Below are 16,651 nucleotides of genomic sequence, written 5' to 3' on the forward strand. Positions count from 1 at the left end.
ATCTTTCTTTGAGACACAGGAATGCGGTTTGATTGAAATTAAGAGTCTGACCTATTTAACTTATAAAGATATATTCTTTTTATTTAATAAGGAAAGGTAGTTACTGATATCTTTCTGTTTTAAAGAAGTTAAGGAAATATTCTCCTCATAAAGAGGGAATTGTTAACATATTTTGAGGGGAAAAATCAACTGAGGAAATTTCGTCTTGAGTCTACTAGTCCTTGAATTATGTGGAAGTGAAGAGGGAAAGTTTATGCATTTGAATTTTGAAATAGCCAAGTCTGTGGACTGGTATTGAATCGGTGAACAACTCAGGGGAACCTTGATGATATCATTTAAATCTCTCAAATACAAAGCATAGTTTGGATAACTTAGCCTATGTAAAGAGTGGTCAGGATTTGTCGTCACAAAAGATAAATCTATGGATGTAATCGTTTGTCATAACTGATGGTTGTGATTGGAATTAGAAATGCATCTAATGGATAAAATTTATCATGTCACTAATATTCCATTAACTCTTCATAATAAATACTTATTAATTTTCCATGATAAATGTAAAATTAAAAATGATAATAAATAAATTATATTCTGTTAATGATGGTAAGAAATATATTTTTCTTAACTAATAGTTAGGATCAGTTTGGTATTACAGTGAGTTTTACGAAAGTGCTTTTTCGATGTGCGTTACTGTGCTGAGCTATGTAAAAAAGTAATTGAACATTTGCAAAATATAAACTAAAGCTAAAACTGATTTAAAAATCCATCAAATTGTGTTTGAGAAAATATCAGGTTCAACTATCGTTGTAGCAAATGACAAAAACAGATATATCTCTGAAAATTATTTTATTCTATTTTACCGTGTTTAAAAATAAGTAAATTTTTTACTATTAGACATATATGAACTAGGGTATGACCCGTGCCGTAACGGCACGAGCTTTGGATGATTGTTGTTGTTATTATACTATTCAATGCAAACTTATTCATTTTGCAATTAAAAATGCAACCTTATTACATTTGATGCTTTTTATACGATGCGTCAGTTCTTTTAAGAGCATACATCTTATGGATTTCATCACTGATTTTTTTTTATTTTGCATAAATGTTCACTTTCGATTCATCACTGAAAAAATTTAATTCATCGTGGGGAAATGTAAAGTGGTTTTTGAGCTGGTGAATTTGCATAAAATTAAGAAAAAAGGTAAAAAAAACATGTAGAATAGATGATCGATACGTTTGTTTCAATGTTGTGGTGGGCGTCGAAGATGTTTGAGTGAATTTCCTCTGATATATAGTATTCATTGGATTGTTTTAAAGACTTTTTGTAAGTTTTCTTTCCACTATTTGACTGTCCATAGAAAACTAAAAGTTTTCATTACATTAGAAGTTCTACTTAGATTCTCTTGGTTGGTCAATGTCGTGTTGTTGCAAGCTTTTTTTTCTTCCACACAATAGTTTAACTATTTGACTACCTTGAAATCATACATCGTGAAACATGAAATTTCTTTAGCTACATATATGTTCCAAGTTCACCTTACGATGAAATGGAACCCAAGCCCATATGCCATCCAAAGAAGTGAAATAACATAGATTATGAAGCCCACTACTAAAATTTACACCAGTGTAATATTTTTAGCTGATCAGGTTGGAGAACGAACACCAAAAAAACTGTAGGAAAATATTCCACCCACTGTCAGTCAATAGTTCCAAACTCCGACTTTGGTTTACTTAATTTTGGCTTCGGACTTTGTATACAGTGGTCATCTTCATCACCAAAAACTTTCCTACTGCATCTGTTGCAAGCCAAACGTTCCCAGCCACCGTAAGCCAACATTTTTCTGGCATGCACATAGTTTTGTTAATATCTTGCATTCATGTGAGCAGAATCTTGGTAATCAGTAAGGGAAGACATACATGGAATACAAAATCATGCAAAAACTATACTCGGTCAGAAAATTATGTTGTAGGATGAATCCCATTTATCTTTTAAGTTCGATGATGGTTTAATTGTTCTTAAAACACAAAATGTCAAGGGAAACTTTGCTTTGTATGCTAGGAAGTGTTATTTGAAGTGGTTAGGATTTTCTAGACTTTTTGGCCACTTGAAAAGAAACGACATGTGCAAAATTTGTAGGGGAAAAATGGTGGAGAAGTAGAAATCAAACCGGTGGCTGGAATAATATTTTCTCTTGATTTCCAAGAAAATTCATTCATCTACGTTGGACATAATTGAATGTTAACATCGATAGTCCCCCGTGTTATCCGGAGCAACACTGGCAAAAGTAAGTTACTCACAAAAGCTTAAATCAACAAACGCAAATGTCATCTTATCCATCGCAAAAATGAAACTCAAAAGGCCATCACTTGAAATAAGTATGCAAAACCACTTGGGACAAAAAGAAAGACAAAAATGCAAAATTCAAATTACCTACACCAACAACTGGGGACCTTATTCTTCGAAAGTTGAGATGCCATTATAAATTACTACATCACTGACAACAAAGAATGAAATCAGACCCAAAATCTATAAATGCGAAAGTAGCTAAATAACATTCTTGCTATAATTATGGTAGAGTATAAAAGGTTATATACTAAACACCGATATGATGTTCTTTATGAAATTAATAATTCTGAAAATAAGTGAAGTACGTATCACAAACAATACAATTCGAACCAAACCGTTACATTAATTGCACAACAAAAAGTTTGTTGCCATAGGGCTGTTTGAAAGTAAGACATAACAAACGGTAAAAAACTGAATACCATAGAAATTCTGGTAGATTTTAATGGATGTTCGCAAATCTTCTAAACAAAAGTTTAATAAAATATTCATCCATTGACGATACTCCAAGTTCATGCACCACCACTTGCTAACCTTCAAATGTAGTTATTTTGGTACATGATTATGTAATCCTATAGGAGTTATATGTTTTATCCGTGGATTCTTCAATATTGATATGTAAACTGTCTGTTCACACACAAAGAATATAATTGTTAAAAATCTATGCGACTAACCTAGATTCCCTTTATATATTATTGAAATAAAAAATGAATTGGTATTATTGGGAACAAAATATGAAGACATGGAAATCAAAAACCTCATTATACATATTCGACTGATTATAAAGAAGCCTTCAACTCTCATGGCTATGAAGATCACATCTCCATTCATAATAACAATTAAGATTATGAAGACAGAAATAAAAGTAAATATGTGGTAATTACGGGATTGCGTATTACCTTAAATTTGGAGAGTTTCAATGTATGTTATGAGAACCTGAGTTTATCAAAACCGGAATCAACACAAAACAGTGGGAAATTTTCATAACCCGAAAATACCTTCAAAATCAACTCAAAAAACATCTATTAGAGTTGAAAAACATAAAGTTCTTAGTAACCTATTAGAGCATCAACACAAACACCCTAGATAGCGAAATAGAGTATGAAAAGGAAAATCTTAAACAAATCAACCTGCATAAATGACTGAAATATGTGTGTTACATGCACCATGAATCCAGCGAGGCCGAACAATGAATCAAAACTGGAAATTTCTGAAAAAAATAACATCAATCAAATTTAATGTAACAAAGAACAACAATCGGAATCAACCCTAATAAGAAAAGTGAGTCATACCTGAGATAATGAGTTACCTTGGTTTCAACTTCGAATTTGCGAGATTTATTTCGTTGAAAAGAGAAACACCTAAAAACATTGATGAGTGAAATTCATTTCCTAACTTAGAATCAATCTGGACAACAAAATAAGTTAGGAAATTCATGTCATCATCAAAGTATGAAATCAAAATACAACAATATAAAAGAGAATTGAAGCCTGCAGAGAAGAAGAGATAATTACCATGGGCAAAAGTTTGAAACTAAGATCATCGGTTGATCAATTAAAATCCTATAATTCAGATTCATTTTTCGCTTTATGTCTTTTGATTTTATTTTGTAACTGCTGACGATAAGCGTTTTTTTCTTCCTTAAATGGAATGAATCTCAGTTGAGAAACGGCTTTGACATTAAGAGGAATAACTCTGCATGATATTAGGGTGTGCAAACACGTGGAGAGTCCGAAGAGAAGGAGAGAGTGGAAAACCTAAAAAATGGATGAATCTCGAGTCTCGACTTCATTAATTTTAGGGCCCGTCTTTTATACCCCTAAAATGTAAATCTCTGAACGATCAAATCCTGGACATCTTTTATGCACCAAAAATGTAAATTTCCGTCCAAATAGAAAAACACTATTGTCCTGGGAAAATCTTCACCATCTTTTATGTTCCCAAAGTGTAAATTTTTAGATGGTCGAATCGTAACCATCTCTTATGTCCCCAAAATGTTGATGGCCGTCGATATAGAAAAACATCATTGTCCCTTACAATATAGATATTAAATTTACCAATTAGTATTATTATTAGAAGCTATTATTTTTCTTAACCACTTTTTAAAAATCAATAGTTATTTAATATTTGTTGTTGATAGATTCTAAATGATATAATCTATTAATAATAATAAAAAAAAAGTTTGAAAATGAAAAATAATTATCTTTATAGAATAAAATATAACGAATAAAAATGGGAATATGATAATAGTTTAAGAAATCATTATACAAAGCTTTTGGTTGGTAACCTAGCAACAAGCTGGGCTCCAACACCTTTTTAACCATCTCTTAAATCTAAAATGGGAATATAGATTTAGAGATAATTTTTGTCAGTTACAAAAAAGAATTGGGATAGAAAAGAAAAACAAATTTGAAATTAGGGATAGACTACATCTTTTGCAAGCTCCTTCTGCCGAACTTTTAAAAGTTGATAGAGTTTAGAAGTGTTTTGCATAAAAAGCACTTTACAATCCTTTTACCAGACACTCGGACTAAAAAACATTGCTATAAATATGTTTTCGAAGTACTTTTCTTGAAAGAAAAAAGCAGTACCAAACTCAGTCAGACTGGCTAACAATTATATTAGTGGATCATAGAGATGGTGGCAAGTATTAATGCCCAGTGAGTAATTTCGCATCGTCTCACGAATTTCTTAATTAATTATTTGACGTTATTTTTATTCAATGATTATGGATAACATTGTTTATTATTATTAGAATATATTGTTATCACGTTAAGTAGTTAACCATTTGACTTACTAACTAATATCATGGTTTCATTATTTTAATGTCGTAGAATGCAATGGTCTGACCCTTTGTCATTTGGCTATTGTGGTTATCTGACAGCGTAGGGTTTCCATGGTCGCAGTTGCGGTCATCCAGAGGCATCTTTCCAGGAGGTCACCCATCCCAGGATTACTCTCTTCCGAGCATGCTTAACTATAGAACTTTTTGCGGACTATGAAGCCAATTATGATGAAATGGTCTAGCTGTTACAAGATTTGGGTGTTTTTTCGCTAGTTACAAAACATATCTGATAAGCATTTCTGCATTTACAAGAAGCCCTGAATCTCTCTCTATTATTTCATATAAGAAAGCCACCGTTTTCAATTGTTCCATACATGCAAAAAATCTTCAGAACCCCAAGTCTTCTAGGCATTACAGACCAAATTTTAAGCTATGCATTAAACTAACATCATTATTTCTTGTCCTGCTACTGTTTTTCTTCTTTCTCGATTTAACATTTATTGGAGCACTTACTTCTTCCAGAAGGATGTAAATCCGTCTCAATGTGTTATTCCCCATTTTAGAGAGGCGTAAAATTAGACTAGCTTGGGTCTTGTCATTATCTTCAATCTGTCCTCCTTCCAGATCTTCGTTTTGATCGAATAAAGAATTCAGTATTGACGAGTTCCGAACTCATCCATCAAATGACAATCTGTACAAATTGCACATGGATATCACTGTTAGACAAATATATAAATAGTTTATTTCCCTTGGCAACATGCTAAACTGCTGATGAACATAAAAATTTAGGTTGAAAAATATGTCCTGCATCAAATATAGTTCATACTAAATGATGCTCCTGACAGTAGAAAGCTTTAATGTAGAACAGCAAGTAAGTGGTCATTTGCACATGTAAACGTTTTCAGGTCTCAGTCCTCGGAAACAAATCAAAATTGAAACATTAACTTCAAGGTCAAAGAATATGAGATGAAGAACTTACGAAGCTTTCGAAGCTTTTTCAAGTCAAATTTCTTAGCTATGTGCTCATGACCAACATATGTTGCACGTCCAACGACCAGAGACTTCAAAAGAAGTAGCACGTCCTGGAAAATGTATACAAATCCAAATCAAGAGAAAGTCAATAAACAATAAAAGATAAAGTGGACTTCCAGACATCAGTAATTTGGGTCCACATAGTAAAGTTAAAAAAACTGCATCAGTACTGCTGTTTGGTAAAGAGTTACAGAGGCAAACAAGGTCAGATGCTCAGATATGCACGCACACCTTATTACTTGACAATCTAATATGCAGTAAAACTTTTGACAAATCAACAAGATGACGTAATTAAAAATCTTTTCCAAGATATAAATCATTATCATAGTCGGCTGTTTTTCAGTTAGTACATATATGTGTAGCGTAGTAAATGTATGAAAAGCATTCCATTGTGATTCGTGCAAACATTATACTGTTTTTATTTCGGTGATATCAGTGAAAAGTACATTAATTGTGTTTCTATACGACCAATGAAAAGCATTCCATTATGCATATTAACTCTGCAATAGTTACATTAGTTATAACTAATAACTTGGTGATTTATTATGAAACCACAACAATGTCCGAGGAGGAAAGTCACGTAAGCGAATCAAAATATCCAAGTTTACTGTTCGTCAAAGGTTAGAGCTCTGAAACACATAGGAATCTTTCAAAAGATCACAGTTTGAAGGATTTTTACTTGAGTCACTACAATATTCGGGTATCAGCCAATTTTTGGATGTCATAAATCGGTAACTTATAAACTGGATTACAAGGCTCTAATCACCCCTGAATGCTAAGAAAAACTATTTTCTTATCGAAACATTTAACTTAATTTATTCATGGTTTTGACTCCTCCAACCTCGGACCAAAGAGGAGTACAATAAAGTGTCGTCGAATGAACCATTTACTACTTGATTAAATTGTAGAACTCAATTCCAGTGAAGCTTAGTTTAAGTTGTAGATGGAAGCTGAGAAAATATTCTAAAAATAATTTATTTATAGGACTATTGGTTCCGTGACAAATGTGAATTTTATCTGCAACTAATTTCCTTTACTTCTAGTTCCTCTCCCGAAATATCTTCTCAATCTTCCTCAACAACTTGAAGTAACCGCCATAAGAACTGGCTCCATTTTACAATGATCTTGCGACAAGAGTGTTTTTTTTTCTTTGGCGAACAATAAACAATGCAAAATCTCATGAACTTAAAAGAATAATTGGAAGATTTCGTTTATTTAGCCCAAACAAAAGGCATACAAAGGATAAATGTGGGAGTTAGTCCTACTTACAAGCTCTTTCTCAGGTAGCAAACAAAGCCATAAGACGTCTTGCGGTTGAATCTTTTGGAGAAACTCTTTTGTAATATTTTGGGCCTTCACACCTGCAAGTCATTAAAACCAACATTCTATGATGTAAATCAACTTCCCGACCATAAAAACAAGAGAATTAAGTTCAACATATAGGCAGTAATGAAAACAACTTATAATGCAAAATTCTTCCTTGGTTTAGAGTCTCGAAGAGAACTCAAAACTGATTCACATCGGTTCCATATTTACAAAACTAGTTTTGAAAGGAATTCCTTGGGCAATGTAAATGTATAAACTCTATCTTCTACAGTCTAGACAAAACTTCAGTTTTAAATTGCAAATTTCTTTGCAACAAAATAGTAAATACGTTCAAAGCAACAATCATGATAACCCACGGTAGGAAATAGGAATCCAAAAGCTTTTCAAGATAAGTCATTTGTAAAAACATACAATACTTTTGATGCAGAGAAAGCAAAATTGTATCTACAATAACACTGAGTAAAAATAAGAAAAGAGAATAGATGGTTCGCAACGGCCTTACTAGATTCTAATGGTTTAGAAGTTGGGTAGCTGGATCGTTTCATCCTGCAAAACATTAAGAACGAAAAGGTTAAATTTCTGAAATTTGAATAAAAATCCCATATTTTCATAAACCCTAATAATTTGTCTATCTACAAACTTTATCACAAACAACCTTAATGGACAAAAAAAATCGAGCAAATGAAATACCCCATGTCTCCGGCAAGGTATAATGAATCAAAGTTTGAATAAACTAAGCACCAATTTAAACTCCAAGGTGGCAGCTGTGTGGCGGCGGTGGTGGTGGTGCTCGACAGTCGACACTGGGTACGAAGAACGAGAGAGCCGGAGAGGAGACGGGGAAAACTGTAAACAAAGAAGGAGAGAGGAGACAGGAAAAAACTGGATTTCGCAAAGGCAAACACCTTGCTATACGGTGTGAACAAATTGTTTGGTTAAGGGATATGCATGTTATGTAATCGACACTGTATGGGTCTCCTGGGTGTGTTGAGATGCACTCGGACAATAGACACCTTCAACTCAGCTCCGATTGGCGACCAGTTACCTGGGACGAGCCTACAATCAAGCATCTAAGCATTAAGCCCACCATCTCATTTTGTCTATTTTGGCATCAGAAGTCTAGGATTTATATGGCTTTTCTAGCTACAATTACAATTTAAATACTGTGTGTTGAGTGGAATTGAAACACATCTGCAATGTGATATATCATAATGTATGCAATTAAAGAACTCAAAATTTCATATACTACAAAAGGCAGGTCTTTAGATTTAAAGACCCGGGGTTACTACTAGTCTCTACAGTTAATTAACATTATTCCACCTGGATACAAAGATAACAACCATGGTATCAGTGATCACTCTCTACAACTATACATGTTTCTCCTCGCTAAACCTAAGTCTGCATCAGTGCATGTTAAACTTATCTCTCCTCCTATACTACTACGAGTCTACGACCACCAGCTCTAGAGATTTTTTTCAGTTTGCAGAGTTGCTGGCATCAATACTATGTCATCATATGGAGCTTCTTGCTTCACATTTATCATATCCAATGTCTTCAACACCTGCAATGCAATGTTCTCATTATTTGATTTCAAATTAACATTTCTGGCACTGAATTATGTAAATAATTGACAGTTGATGGGACTTTATCCAAATGACCAGAATAAATGATAATAATAGTAGTTAAGCAAACTGTCGTACCAGTATTTCATAGAACAGCTTAGCACTTTCCCTTTTTGTCCTGCCTTCAAGCATTGGTTCCAAACTTAAAACTTCCTTCTCGTTTTGTTCCTTTTTACTCTGAAAGCTTTCAGACAGATATTTGGCCAATTTTCTGTACAACACAAGTTAGTAAGTTGTAAATAGAGAACATAAACTATCAAAACAGATAGAATCACACAACTATGAAAACAAAAGACAAGCTTTGATAGCTTACCTTGTGGTAACTGACAATTCACCTAGACATCAGCAAAAAAAAAAAGAAGAAAAAATATAACCAAATTAATAAAAAATAATAAAAAATCTTTAAAGCTGAGGATACACAAACACACTGTTTTTTGAGCAGTCTCGTACCTGACTTTTGATGGTCTTCATGCTGGCCTATTTCCTGCAAATGCGACATATTGTTGCAAACGAAAAATTCAACCTTAAAAAAGATCCCTTAACGCCATCCCATGTATTAGGAACCTATGAATCCGTCCTGTGTTTCGGTAATAACAATAAAAAGACAAATCACAACTGAAGCTACTAAATACTTCTACCTCATCTGTCAGATTAAGCCCAAGGTCTGGGATCTCAGTTGCAGCTTTCTCTTCTGCTTCACTTCCACTGAAAAATTCAGCTCCATTTTCGCCAGATACCCTAGACGTGGTGCACTTAACAAACCCAACAGATGCCAAAGGTGGGGGATCAACATAACTTTCCTCCATGTCTACATGTTGTTCCGAATATTTGGATTGTGTCTCATGTACCTTCTCTGTCGAGTTGTTAGAAGCTTTATCCGCTTCAACTTGTTGGACCTTATATTTCTTTTTGTAGAAGAGGTCCTCAAGCCAAGAACAACCTGTAATCAGAAGTAGTGGTAAGTCCTGGATAGTCCAAGCAATTTTAAAAGAATACATCGTGAACTTACCAAGAATCAAAGGCTTCGTAAAGTCCTGACAGAGTTTGGGAACTGTGTTGGCTCTCCAAGTGCCTAGAGCAGTCACTGGAGCTTTTCTCCGCTTAAATACTAATGAACTTGAGTCATATATGCTTTGCTTGATTACTCTGTAAGGGTCAAAGATGAGATAATATGCACAATTAGTCCTATGAGCGCCATTGGTATTCATTTAAAGAACATCCTAAAGAAAACAGCAAGAAGATTGTACCCACAATAAGGTAATCCAGAAGCGATTACTTCCAGCAGGAAATATTACTTAAATGTGTGGCAATCTTACTCATTTGGTAACACTGCTGTATCATCCCATACAACTTTTCGCTTCCTTGTTCTTCTACCTTGGTCCTTCCTAGCGGGAGTTTGAACTCCAACGACCTCTGGGGTAGCATCACCTAACAAAGATGGTCAAGACGTCAATGCAAAAAATAATATAATTTCAATTTCAGCTTGGCTTCTGATTCCCCGTAGATAAGTAACACTCAAGCTATAACATTATCGATAGCAGGAAAGAACAATGTTCTTAGCATATAGCTAATTATCTAAACATAACCGTCATTCAAAGAATAATTTCAGCATAAAAACCCATTTGAGAAAGTATATATACCTTGATAACCTAAAATGTTCGACAACTTGTCAGCACATTTGTCTATTGGTGAAGCTACTGGATGGTTTTTACTAATATCATGAGGTTCCCCAAGACCAGGCAATCTAATCTCCAAATTCTTGACCTGCCGCTCTTTCTTACTACTCATTTCATCAACTTGTCTACTTGGCGTCCGAGGTTCATCGATTTCAACAGACATTTCAAGGTCTGAGCATCCCTCTTCTTGAGGCAGCTGAACGCTTAGAAGATTTTCATTCCCAGGCGGTGTCATCTCCATCGAAATAATCCGTTCCTCGTGATTATTCATTTCCATATTTTGTTTACTGGGAGTAAGAGGTTCATCCGCTTCAGAGAACATTTCAAGATCTGCATAATCTTCTTGAAGAAACTGAAGGTTTTGAAGCTTCTCGATGCTTGCATGTGATCCACTTCGTGACGGGCTTAGTCTCACTCCAATGTCCACCGCCAGAGACAAAGGAGGACTGCGGCAAAAATAAAGATGTCACCGAAGTATCCTTTTAGTGTCACGAAAAGAAAACATGGGGTAGACTACATACTCTTCAATTGCTGCGTTGTGAGAACTACTGGCAAAAGAAGCTGTGCCCTCCTCTTGATACTGAAAATAAACACAAAACAAGGTAGCAGTTAGTTATCCGCCAAAGGTGGTCAATTGTGGACAAGAATCCTGCTAAAGCGCTAATCCAGGAAATTCTTCGTGCTGTTTGTCAATTCATAGAGGAAATTAAATGCCTGGCACATTCGTTTTCAAAAACAAGGTGCTACATCAAATGATTAATAACATGAAGAATGCTAGAGATAAGCCTACAAAACATATAATTCCAAAAGTACCTTGTCCAAAAAGTAAGCATTTCTTGCAATTTCCCATGCTTCTATTTGATCAAAAGAAAAATGTTTAGTCGGAAATGGAAAGTAAAGTCAATATTGGACAGGAAGTTAAGATTTGGATACCTTCTAGTGTTTGCTCGTTGGTTTTCGATTTCTCCCTGAAAATTAGCGAAAAAATTTATTGCCGTTTGGTCCGTGAAACATAATTTCAACATAGTTAAAGTCTTACCTGCTAAAATCCTGCTCTAAAACATGATCTGATCTTCCAGTCACATCTTCTACAATTTCTAAATCAAAAGCATCAAGTGCAAATGTGTCTGGCAGAGTGATAGCAGAATGTGGGGCACACATGGATTCCTTAGGTAACTTCTCTTTTTTGTACATGTTGATTCTAACAAGACAATCCTGGCAGTCATCAAATAGATACTCGACTTTCTTTGAGTATATTCTGACCACACCAAGAAGAAGGTAACCCAGTACTCTATACGTGACAGTATATTCATTTAGAACGATTTCATCTGCAATAAATGCCAAAAAAGTATATAAGTTAAGTTAGTTAAAAACGTAGACAATTGAACCGAACAGTTTGAAAAAGTAATACAATATTTCCAACTTCAGATACAAGACAGACAAATTTAATTGTAAGTATACCAACTTAACTATAGACTAAATACATCATGATTCATGGTACTGATATTCGACTTTCTTCAACAATAACTAGACAGCAGAAACAAAGAAGGTCAAATGTAAAAGCATCTGAATTAACAACGTAGAAATGCAAACATTCACCAAAGTACTGGGGAAAACAGTATGATTTACCAACAAACTCAAAGAACACACCAGCCGAGCCAAAGGCAACAAGTTTGAAGGCTAAGAACCACCATAAACCCAAAAGCACAGTGTAACACAGTACAGGATAGACTTCGAATAACTCTAGTACTATATACCCATTGCATCATCAGTCTATAAAACTTGCAACAGGCCTACATCAGCTACTTAATAGTACTTCAATCCATTGGGATAATTACATTGCTAGAATCTAGTTACTCGGGATACTGGATGTGCTTTCTCTGGCATAACTCAGATGAACTGGATCATCTTAAATGAAACCCTATCAAGTTCCCTAACCTATATCTATAGATTTCAAGATATACAAACAGGAAAAAGCTATGCCAAAAACATTACAGTGTAGTTTAATGTTCCACATTGGAATAAACTATGCCATGTCCTACTATAAACCCTCATTTTCCTCCAAATTCTAACCCCAGTAGTATCACTTGCACAACAAAACCCCCTAAAAACAAATCTAAAGAAGTGCAAGGGGGTAGTAACTCGTTTTAATGACTCCCAGTAAGAAATTCTTCATAGTAGTGCACACAACTAAAGCAAATCCTTCAAAAACCCATGAAAATACAACTTAAGTGTGATTTACACAAAGAAACAGGAACAAAGTCAACGAAGAGTTATACTCACACTAACAATGAAACACAAAGGAGATCCTAAAAAGGAAGATAATTTAACAAAACAAAACCCTATAAATCGTACTCAAAATGTTCCATCTAAACCCATTTCACAGTAAACCCACATTATTAATCTTCACTATCAACATTTAATCCCACTACAATTCTCAAAAGTTTATACTCAAAAGTTTCCACCAAAACCAAATTCACATAAAACCCATAAAATTAAACTCCCTTAACAACATTCTGTCCCACTAATTTCTCAAAACCTAAACAAAAAATCAAACAGCGGTTCTCTGTCCAGCGTAAACTACTTCAAAAATGGAAAGATTTAATTTTTGGCAAACAACCAAACAAAAAATTGAACTCGAAAAGATGAGAAGAGAAGAAGGGAATGTGAAATATTACCAACAGAAGAAGAAATATCAGTCTGAGCAATTTGTTCTTTCTTAAGTTTTTTATGAAAATAAGCCGCAACCCATATAGCTCTTAATGGTCCATTTCTGGAAAGAAGACACTGTGAATAGAACATCTCCTTCCCCTCTTTCTTTTCCTGTTCCTTTAATACGAAATTCTCACTTCTTCTTTGAAATTCAAATGGTAAACACACAGAAATTTTGGTGGTTGAGATTAGTGAGTGAGAAGAATGCAGTTTGTTCCACAAGGCGTTGTTTGAAGAAAAGGAAGGAAGATACAAAATTTAACTGGTACAAGATGTGGAATTTACCAGAAATACCCCTGTCATTTGTGTTAATTCAAAATTTGAATTTTAAGATTCCTTTTGTAGATTCTTAAAAAGGGGTGACTGTGTACGAGAAGCCACGATGGATTATGGGATTTGGTGTGGTGTTTTTTACTTTTAAGGCCATGGTGAATGTGTGACAGTTACAAGTACTGTACGAGAGGGGCTATGATATATGAAGCGCTTATGGATGTTCAAGATGCTAGATTTGGGTGTCTTTACTATGAAGACTTTTATTTTTAGGAGTAATTCTTAATTTGATTGCGAGATTCAGATGTACAGATTTTGATTGATTCTTCAATCTCTTCTCTGTCAGTTTTACTGGCAAGTTTGTTGGATTTGCTCTCAATTTCTTTACATAAAGATTATTTTTTGAGGGTGGATCCCTTAGAGCATCTACGAGAAAGGATGGAAGATTTATTTTTTAGTGACACATGGGATTTTAGATCTTCATTTTAATTAAAATCATCTCCAACAATAGGTCCTATAAAATAGGAGGGATGAAATACTAATTTCGAAGGTTTTGAAGAAAGTCTTATCTTGATCTTCGGAATGACCTCCATGTCATATTTTTTATTTTTAATAATTAATTAAAAAATAATTAAGCGGTTAAGATTTCATCACACAAGGTTTTCTAAGGGTTAAACCTCTATACTGCTGGAGATGGTTTACTAGTCACGGGGTCCTATATTTACTATATGTACAAATTCTTTTAAATAAGGGTCTCAAAAAAAAATTCATGTATGATTTTTAACACCTGCTGTTGGAGATGCTCTTAGGCCAAGCACAATGGCGCAATATTTCACTTAGCTGTAGCTTAATCGAAGTTAAGCGAAATGTGTATGACCTCATGCCAATTGTGGCAAACAAAAATTCGGTTTTCCTTTTTTTTCTTTAAATTTTATTTGTGACTAATCTAATTTAATTAATGTGAGTTCAAGACTCGTACAAAACTTTGGTTGGTAGTCTAGCAACAAGCTGAAAAATAATCAATTTAAATAAATGTTGTTTAGCTAAATAAATGTTGAAAATGTTGTTAACTTAAATAAATGTTGTTTATGGTAAAAAGGAATTAAAAGAAAAAAATAGAGATAAAAATGGAAAAAATAATTTTACTAAAATAAAATAGTTAAAAGTGAAAACATATGAGTAAAAATCGGTAAATAATGAAAGTTTCAAAACGAAAACTAGGTGTTCGTATTAAAATTACAGGGAAACTGAGTTTTTGTAAAGTAACTTTTCAATTAGCTTAAGGGTGGATCAGATCTGGTCAACTTTTAAGACTAGAGAAGTGAAATCGCCAGATTAAAAACAAGCGAAGGATTATAGTTCTCCTTCCGTCCAAGTTATATAGGCGGAAAACCCAAATATCTTAGATTAAGAAAAAAGTCTTTATTTCATAAAAATTCATCTCGTTCTTGTTATACCCCTTGTTATATTGCCAATACTAAAAACATCAAGTTAATTATGGTAATCAAAGAGTATGATGGCATGCGGAAAATAAAGGTTTCTCAGCGGCAGAGTGTTATAAAGCTTTAGAAAAAAATGGGATTATTTTGTTTCCTCACAAGTAGGGCTGGCAACGGATAACCGATATCCGATATCCATTTCCGAAATCCGACATCCTATAGGATTTTATCCGACATATCGGATATCGGATATCGGAATCGGATATTTTATCGGATATTTTCTCTTAACGATAACGATATTGGAATGGGCCTTTCCGTTAGGTTAATATCCGATATCCGATAGTCATCTTCATAACCTTCATAACCGAGTTTCAGCTTTTGAGCAGGAAACATGTTTTTCAAAAAAAACTAGTCACACATTCCTATCATTTATGACCGAGTTTCAGCTTTTGAGCCATTGTTAGTTGCGAATTTCAAATTTGGTCCAAGCAGCTTATTGGACGCTTCCATACCCTTGTTAGTAGTTGCTAAGTTGCAATCAGTGGAAGACTTGTTTAGTCCCAAGTTGTTGCTTTTCTACATTCTTTATCTATGACAGAGACTTGCTTAGTCAGAAGACCTTAACTACGCTTAATCCTCCAGTAATCCAAGTTTGCCGTGTTTTCTGCAATAGAATTACAGTATAAATAAAAGAGTCTTGATTCTTGGTTTTGGTACTAAATCCTCTGCAAAAACACTAAGAAGATTATTGTATCATGGGAACCGTTTGTTGTGGAAGTTCTTCTGATGATGGTGGTGGCATCTCACCCTTACACTTAGTCTTGCTGATACTGTTCATTGTTCTCATTGTTTCTATCTTCTCCAATCCACAACCGCGAGCACGGCGGTTCATCGTGCAAAGAATCTGTTGAATTTCTTGATGGTTGATGATTATTTGCACATACCTTTGCAGGTATGATTTTTGGGTAAATCGTTTTTTCTTCTAATAGAGATTTGTTTGAACGAATGGGGACAGACAGAATTTCATCAGGCATCAACTGTACAAGAAGGTTATGAAGATGACATCTTTGTTACAGAAAATTTTCGTTCTTGCGTATTCAAAATTTTCGTTCTTGCGTTATCGGATTTTAACGGATAAATATCCGTTATCCGATAGATTAACGTTAACGATATCGGTTTGTATTTTTGATATCCGCCGGATGTTAACGGATATCGGATATCCGATAATTCTTAACCTTAACCTTATCGGATTGTCCAATATCCGGCGGATATTTATCCGTTGACAGCCCTACTCACAAGTGCATTTGGAACCAAGGATTCCACGGAAAATAATTTTTTCATCTGGACTTTATGCTATGAAGTTTCTCATGCTATGGATTCTTACAGGAATAGGATTATGATAAATGGATGTTTCTTGTGTAAGAGAGATGCAGAATCAACCCATCACATTT

The 16,651-nt window shown here is 34.3% G+C and overlaps 1 protein-coding gene and 1 long non-coding RNA gene across 5 annotated transcripts; both read right to left on the minus strand.

The window, feature by feature from the left end:
- Nucleotides 1-1,567: 1,567 nt before the first annotated feature.
- LOC113301130 lies at nt 1,568-3,975 on the minus strand. 4 transcript variants are annotated; one of them, XR_003336039.1, is made up of 6 exons: nt 3,853-3,975; nt 3,631-3,745; nt 3,469-3,548; nt 3,238-3,336; nt 2,426-2,489; nt 1,568-1,835 (listed from the first exon to the last, which is right to left on the minus strand). It is a non-coding gene; the product is annotated as an uncharacterized LOC113301130 (long non-coding RNA). The 4 variants fall into 4 exon arrangements; XR_003336038.1 differs by having other exon boundaries at nt 2,426-2,965; XR_003336037.1 differs by having other exon boundaries at nt 2,163-2,965.
- Nucleotides 3,976-5,349: 1,374 nt separating this feature from the next.
- On the minus strand, nt 5,350-13,706 carry LOC113302799 (sister chromatid cohesion 1 protein 2-like). Its single transcript, XM_026551758.1, has 17 exons — nt 13,458-13,706; nt 11,819-12,107; nt 11,713-11,747; nt 11,593-11,633; nt 11,301-11,359; nt 10,744-11,225; nt 10,420-10,531; nt 10,113-10,249; nt 9,742-10,043; nt 9,554-9,587; nt 9,417-9,438; nt 9,182-9,314; nt 8,172-9,042; nt 7,984-8,027; nt 7,425-7,516; nt 6,103-6,205; nt 5,350-5,814 (listed from the first exon to the last, which is right to left on the minus strand). Exons 1-13 carry the CDS (start codon nt 13,579-13,581, stop codon nt 8,944-8,946), a joined length of 1,869 nt encoding a protein of 622 aa, XP_026407543.1. The 5' UTR covers nt 13,582-13,706; the 3' UTR covers nt 5,350-5,814; nt 6,103-6,205; nt 7,425-7,516; nt 7,984-8,027; nt 8,172-8,943.
- Between the last annotated feature and the right edge of the window lie 2,945 nt (nt 13,707-16,651).

This window comes from Papaver somniferum, chromosome 8 (assembly GCF_003573695.1).
Source record: "Papaver somniferum cultivar HN1 chromosome 8, ASM357369v1, whole genome shotgun sequence".
NCBI classification, from domain to species: domain Eukaryota; kingdom Viridiplantae; phylum Streptophyta; class Magnoliopsida; order Ranunculales; family Papaveraceae; genus Papaver; species Papaver somniferum.